This window comes from Perca fluviatilis, chromosome 9, assembly GCF_010015445.1.
Source record: "Perca fluviatilis chromosome 9, GENO_Pfluv_1.0, whole genome shotgun sequence".
Lineage (NCBI taxonomy): Eukaryota > Metazoa > Chordata > Actinopteri > Perciformes > Percidae > Perca > Perca fluviatilis.
In genome coordinates, this window is record NC_053120.1 from 3,438,666 (window position 1) to 3,446,165 (window position 7,500).

Genomic DNA, 7,500 nt, shown 5'->3' on the forward strand with positions numbered 1-7,500 from the left:
ACTAAAAGGATCTTACTCTTTAACTAAAAGGTCTATCTCTGTAGGGATCCATCCCATAATGTTGTCAGACACTTAGAATAATAATCTGAGTCTGTCAGCGGCAACAACAGAACGTTTAGTGGACGGTGACAGAATTTTTTAATTGTTATTTCAGACACAAAAACGTGGGAAAATGTGGTCCATGTTCATGAGTTAAATCAACAAGTCGTACCTGCTAACAGTATTTTTTCATCTTCAGTGACTGAAAGCAAAGAAGGAACCAGAGGAAACGTGTTGGCGGTCCATTTGCCCGTCTTGGAAATCTGCAGACAGGAAGGTAAATATCATCATCATCATCATCAGTTGTTTAATTATACTTCTGGAAGATTATAACGTTACTGTAGTGAGTGGTGAAGACTAAAGTGTGGCACCATCTCACATTTAAGGACAGTCTATCATAATGTCTCTGAGTTTTTAAATCACAGACTAGAAACTATGCACTAAATGCTGTGTGGACTAGACAGACCTTCCTCCGTAGCGCTGTGGAGGAAGATATATTTGTATTTGTGACAATTACTATTTCAAATTTAGCTATTTTCTGTCCAGTCTTGAATATATGGAGCACTACTGTCTTTCTATTTACAAAAAAAATCAGACAAGCACACAGACACACGCACACACAAACACACACACACAGACAGACACACTCAGACACACACACTCAGAAACACACAAAATCAACTTTTTAGCAACACAACTTCTATAATAGTAATTTAAATAAAAAAGAACAACCAAACCGACCTGATGGAGAAATCCTGCTTTGGAAACCACAAAGACTTTCCGTCGCCGTGGTAACGTCACCGATCTAACCACGGTCAGCCGTCTCTGGGAGTTCTCCTGCCGGGTCTCCACGGTCGGAGCCTCGCCACCAGGGTGAGAGATCCTCACCAGACCAGAGGCACACAGAGTAACCACAGATTCCCCCAGGACTCCCAGAACCACTGAGCCGCCATCTTCATCACCATCTTCATCACCATCATCAGCATCACCGTCATCATCATTACAGCTGCTGCTGAGGAGCTCCGCCCCCTCCAGCTTCCACACCTTTACCTGCAACAGCAACAACGAGCTGTCATCCAAACGGTTAGCCTGGGTAAACCCTGAAGAACTTCCGGCAAATTTGAGATTTGCTCTGCAAGTCAGTCTGGCCCATTTCCAATGTCCCCAAAATCGAGGTACAAATCACAACCGTTGAGGAGGGCTCTACACCAATCACAACCGTTGAGGCGGGCTCTACACCAATCACAACAGTTGAGGGCGGGCTTTACACCAATCACAACCCGTTGAGGCGGGCTCTACACCAATCACAACCATTGGGCTTTACACCAATCAATTGGGGGGCTTTACACCAATCACAACCGTTGCTTTCAACTGTGAATTACACCAACACTGTTGAGGGGTCTACACAATCTTTCTTTTACACAATCACAACTGTTGAGGGGGCTTTACACCAATCACAACCGTTGAGGCGGGCTCTACACCAATCACAACCATTGAGGGCTTTACCAATCACAACCGCTGAGGAGGCTTTACACCAATCACAACATTGAGTTACCAATCACAACCGTTGAGGAGGGCTTTACACCAATCACAACCGTTGAGGGGGGCTCAAACCAATCACAACCGTTGAGGAGGGCTTTACACCAATCACAACCGTTGAGGAGGGCTCTACACCAATCACAACCATTGAGGAGGGCTTTACACCAATCACAACCATTGGGAGGGCTTTACACCAATCACAACCGTTGGAGGGCTCTACACCAATCACAACCGTTGGTAGTTTACACAACAACCGTTGAGGTTCACAACAACCGTTGAGGAGGGCTCTACACCAATCACAACCGTTGAGGAGGGCTTTACACCAATCACAACCGCTGAGCGGGCTCTACACCAATCACAACCGTTGAGGAGGGCTTTACACCAATCACAACCGCTGAGGCGCTCTACACCAATCACAACCGTTGAGGAGGGCTCTACACCAATCACAACCATTGGCAGGGCTTTACACCAATCACAACCGCTGAGGAGGGCTTTACACCAATCACAACCATTGAGGAGGGCTCTACACCAATCACAACCGTTGAGGAGGGCTTTACACCAATCACAACCGTTGAGGAGGGCTCTACACCAATCACAACCGTTGAGGAGGGCTTTACACCAATCACAACCGTTGAGGAGGGCTCTACACCAATCACAACCATTGAGGAGGGCTCTACACCAATCACAACCATTGAGGAGGGCTTTACACCAATCACAACCGTTGAGGAGGGCTCTACACCAATCACAACCGTTGAGTAGGGCTTTACACCAATCACAACCGTTGAGGCAGGCTCTACACCAATCACAACCGTTGAGGAGGGCTCTACACCAATCACAACCGTTGAGGAGGGCTTTACACCAATCACAACCGCTGAGGCGGGCTCTACACCAATCACAACCGTTGAGGAGGGCTCTACACCAATCACAACCGTTGAGGAGGGCTCTACACCAATCACAACCGTTGAGGAGGGCTTTACACCAATCACAACCGCTGAGGCGGGCTCTACACCAATCACAACGGCGAGCAGCTTCTTGTTTACATTCAACATGACGGCCACCTGAAGCTCAGCAGCAGTTGATGCCGCTGTCGCTGCTACGTCACCCACATCGGTGCTCTGATTGGTTGAAGGACTATCCGTTGGTGACGCCCCTTTTGGAAATGAGCTGTCAATGAACCTTCCCAAGACCCCCACACTCTCACCAGGCTACCAAACGGTACAAATGTGCAACCAATCTGGTCTCACGCCAGTTCTTGAAATAGTCACGTTATTTTGATCTATTGATACTTTTACAGGTCACGATTTTAACGTTTATTTCGTGTACACGCCACAAATGTTCAACGTGTACAGGTCACGATTTTAACGTTTATTTCGTGTACACGCCACAAATGTTCAACGTGTACAGGTCACGATTTTCGAACCTGGCTGTTTTTTGTATCGATACAAAAAACACATCGGGCGTCGCTCTGGGACATGGGCGAGTATGAAGCTGGGAGGGAAAAATCACAGTATACTCACTACAAAAAACTAGACTACACCACTGGGTGGAATGTAAGTACATTTTCTCCACTACTGTACTACTGCAAATGACAGTAATCCATTATTATTTCCTAACCGATGTTGTTTGCTCATTTTCTATTCGCTGCTTTTAGTTTTTCTCTGCTGTGTTCAGACGCCAATACATTCAGGAAGTGTCTTTTTTTAAGAGCAAATGCAAGAAAAAATGGGAATCCAGAGACACCTGACTGCTTGAATTTGTTGATGAAAACTAGGGATGCACCGAATCCAGGATTCGGCTAAATATTGGGCTTTTTGACGGGGTTGGGTTAGAATTGTTTCCTTGCGAACCCTACGCTTCCACTCGGCGCGTGATACGCTGGTCGCCGTAGTGACGGCGCCGTTGATTACGGGAAGGTGTTTACGTAGGTGGAGCGTTCAATGCAGTAGGCTGTGAGAAAGTGGACATGGATCTGGTGAGCAGAAAAAGTTGCTGTTTGGCAGTACTGTCAGTCAAAAGAAGGCCATTCAAGTCCAGCTACATGTTCAATCTGTTCAATGCTGATTGGTCTGGTGGTGGCGAGGACCCTAAACTATACACAACATGGCCGCTGTTACAACATCTGGTCTGAAACATCTGAAAGAATACGAGTTGTGCACGAAGGAATCTCCAGACAGCAGCCAGAATGCAGCAACTTCAGGTACAGCAAAGGAAGGCCAGTCCCTGTTTACTTCCTTCATGTGTTTACTGGGTTCATGGACTGAGGATGGGAGGAGGAGTCAGCACAATCTCAACCAAAAATTTGGATTCGGTGCATCCCTACAATCAAATCATCATTCTCCGACGGGGGCGAGAGAACGTTCATGATACGATGATGCCCCAACGGGCAAGAAGATTGTTATATTTACTTGATTACTTTCCCCGGGCCATCGGGCAAACCCCCCTGTATATGACCTACATATTACCAGTGGTAGTTACCTAATCATGTGATATTATTACTGTGTAAATACCTGGTAATTAGGGGACTGTAAAAGGAAGGGTTACCAAAGGGTTACCTGTGTCCTGGTGTAAACAAGGATCAGCTGATCAGACAGGTGGAGGTGTACGGAGGAAGGGTTACCTGTGTCCTGGTGTAATCAAAGATCAGCTGATCGGACAGGTGGAGGTGTACGGAGGAAGGGTTACCTGTGTCCTGGTGTAAACAAAGATCAGCTGATCGGACAGGTGGAGGTGTACGGAGGAAGGGTTACCTGTGTCCTGGTGTAAACAAAGATCAGCTGATCGGACAGGTGGAGGTGTACGGAGGAAGGGTTACCTGTGTCCTGGTGTAAACAAAGATCAGCTGATCGGACAGGTGGAGGTGTACGGAGGAAGGGTTACCTGTGTCCTGGTGTAAACAAAGATCAGCTGATCGGACAGGTGGAGTGTCGGAGGAAGGGTTACCTGTGTCCTGGTGTAAACAAAGATCAGCTGTCCGGACAGGTGGAGGTGTACGGAGGAAGGGTTACCTGTGTCCTGGTGTAAACAAAGATCAGCTGATCGGACAGGTGGAGGTGTAATGGAGGAAGGGTTACCTGTGTCCTGGTGTAAACAAAGGATCAGCTGATCGGACAGGTGGAGGTGTATGCCGGAGGAAGGGTTACCTGTGTCCTGGTGTAAACAAAGATCAGCTGATACTTTTTTTTTTGTTTTTTTTTTTTTAAACAAAGATCAGCTGATGGACAGGTGGAGGTTGGGAGGAAGGGTTACCTGTGTCCTGGTGTAAACAAAGATCAGCTGATCGGACAGGTGGAGGTGTGCGGAGGAAGGGTTACCTGTGTCCTGGTGTAAACAAAGATCAGCTGATCGGACAGGTGGGAGTTAATGGAGGAAGGGTTACCTGTGTCCTGGTGTAAACAAAGATCAGCTGATCGGACAGGTGGAGGTATAGACGAGAGAAGGGTTACCTGTGTCCTGGTGTAAACAAAGATCAGCTGATCGGACAGGTGGAGGTTATACGGAGGAAGGGTTACCTGTGTCCTGGTGTAAACAAAGATCAGCTGATCGGACAGGTGGAGGTGTACGGAGGAAGGGTTACCTGTGTCCTGGTGTAAACAAAGATCAGCTGATCGGACAGGTGGAGGGTATGCGGAGGAAGGGTTACCTGTGTCCTGGTGTAAACAAAGATCAGCTGATCGGACAGGTGGAGGTGTAACGGAGGAAGGGTTACCTGTGTCCTGGTGTAAACAAAGATCAGCTGATCGGACAGGTGGAGGTGTACGGAGGAAGGGTTACCTGTGTCCTGGTGTAAACAAAGATCAGCTGATCGGACAGGTGGAGGTGTACGGAGGAAGGGTTACCTGTGTCCTGGTGTAAACAAAGATCAGCTGATCGGACAGGTGGAGGTGTACGAAGGAAGGGTTACCTGTGTCCTGGTGTAAACAAAGATCAGCTGATCGGACAGGTGGAGGTGTACGGAGGAAGGGGCGGAGCCAACAGGCAGGGCCTCCTGGATGCAGAGCAGCTGTTGGCCATCCGTCAGGCTCCACCTCCTCAGAGAGCCGTCAGCAGCCAATGAGAGGCAGTGGGCGGGGCTGCCCCTCACTTTGACTGACAAAACCGCACCTACACACGAATTAAATCAATTCATGTGTCTATCTTTTTTTGGGGGATTTAAAATCGATTTTCCCTAGAATCAACATTTTTAGAGCCCGAGTGCCGACTTATTATTACGTGCAATGATTTGCCTTTTTGAGGGGCATAACATACTCAAAATACCACCAAAATTGGCGGTCGCATCAGATATTTTAATGGTTTCGTAAATAGTCAAATGGCTCGCTAGCGCCCCCGACAAAACTTAGAAAAATTTAGTCCCTGCAATATGTTTAACGTAGACTAACGAAATCTGGTACACACATGTAACATGTAAAGACACACAAAAAAGCTCATTGGAGCCAAACCCTAAACCCAACAGGAAGTCGGCTATTTCGATTTTCCCTAGAATCAACAGACAGACAGACATACAGACAGACAAAGAGATACAGACAGACATAGAGACAGACAGACAGACATAGAGACAGACAGACAGACAGACAAAGAGACACAGACAGACACAGACATACAGAGAGACAGACAGAAAGACAGACAGACAGACAGACAGACAAACAGACACAGACAGACAGAGACATACAGACAGACATACATAAATAGAGAGACAGACAGACAGACAGACATACAGAGACATACAGAGAGACAGACAGACAGACACAGACATACAGAGACATACAGACAGACATACATAAATAGTGACAGACAGACAGACAGACAGACATACAGAGACATACAGAGAGACAGACAGACAGACACACATACAGACAGACAGACACAGACATACAGAGAGACAGACAGACAGACATACAGAGAGACAGACAGACAGACAGACAGACAGACAGACATACAGAGAGACAGACAGACAGACAGAGACATACAGAGACATACAGACAGACATACATAAATAGAGAGACAGACAGACAGACAGACATACAGAGACATACAGAGAGACAGACAGACAGACACAGACATACAGAGACATACAGACAGACATACATAAATAGAGACAGACAGACAGACAGACAGACAGACATACAGAGACATACAGAGAGACAGACAGACAGACACACATACAGACAGACAGACACAGACATAGAGACAGACAGACATAGAGACAGACAGACAGACAGACAGACAAAGAGACACAGACAGACACAGACATACAGAGAGACAGACAGAAAGACAGACAGACAGACAGACAAACAGACACAGACATACAGAGACATACAGACAGACATACATAAATAGAGAGACAGACAGACAGACAGACATACAGAGACATACAGAGAGACAGACAGACAGACACAGACATACAGAGACATACAGACAGACATACATAAATAGAGACAGACAGACAGACAGACAGACAGACATACAGAGACATACAGAGAGACAGACAGACAGACACACATACAGACAGACAGACACAGACATACAGAGAGACAGACACAGACATACAGAGAGACATACAGAGAGACAGACAGACAGACAGACAGACAGACAGACAGACAGACAGACAGACAGACAGACATACAGAGAGACAGACAGACAGACACAGGCATACAGAGAGACAGAGAGACAGACAGACACACAGACAGACAGACTGACACAGACATACAGACAGACACAGACATACACATACAGACAGACAGACAGATATACCTCCCTATTCCCTACATAGTGTTTATTAAATAGTGAACTATAGGGAACAACCAAACCAGATTTCGGACACTCCCTGAAACACATCGTTGCGTCAGGAGATGCGCCCAGGAGGTTGTGGCGCCCAACTGCTCAAAAGCCATTTAGGAGTAATTCCTGCTTCTGGCCGTGGCTGTT

General features: G+C 46.9%; 2 protein-coding genes across 2 annotated transcripts in view; one reads left to right on the top strand and one right to left on the bottom strand.

Moving 5' to 3' along the window:
- LOC120565597 (zinc transporter 2-like) overlaps positions 1–7,500 on the top strand; it is a gene marked incomplete in the record, with an annotated part of 356,424 nt that overhangs the window by 220,940 nt on the left and 127,984 nt on the right.
- nwd1 (NACHT and WD repeat domain containing 1) overlaps positions 1–7,500 on the bottom strand; it is a 42,379-nt gene that overhangs the window by 10,146 nt on the left and 24,733 nt on the right. The window contains exons 16-18 of the mRNA XM_039811501.1: positions 5,480–5,679; positions 781–1,089; positions 212–302 (exon numbers count right to left, since the gene is read on the bottom strand). Coding sequence (XP_039667435.1) covers positions 212–302; positions 781–1,089; positions 5,480–5,679 — 600 coding nt within the window. The remainder of the gene's footprint in view (positions 1–211; positions 303–780; positions 1,090–5,479; positions 5,680–7,500) is intronic.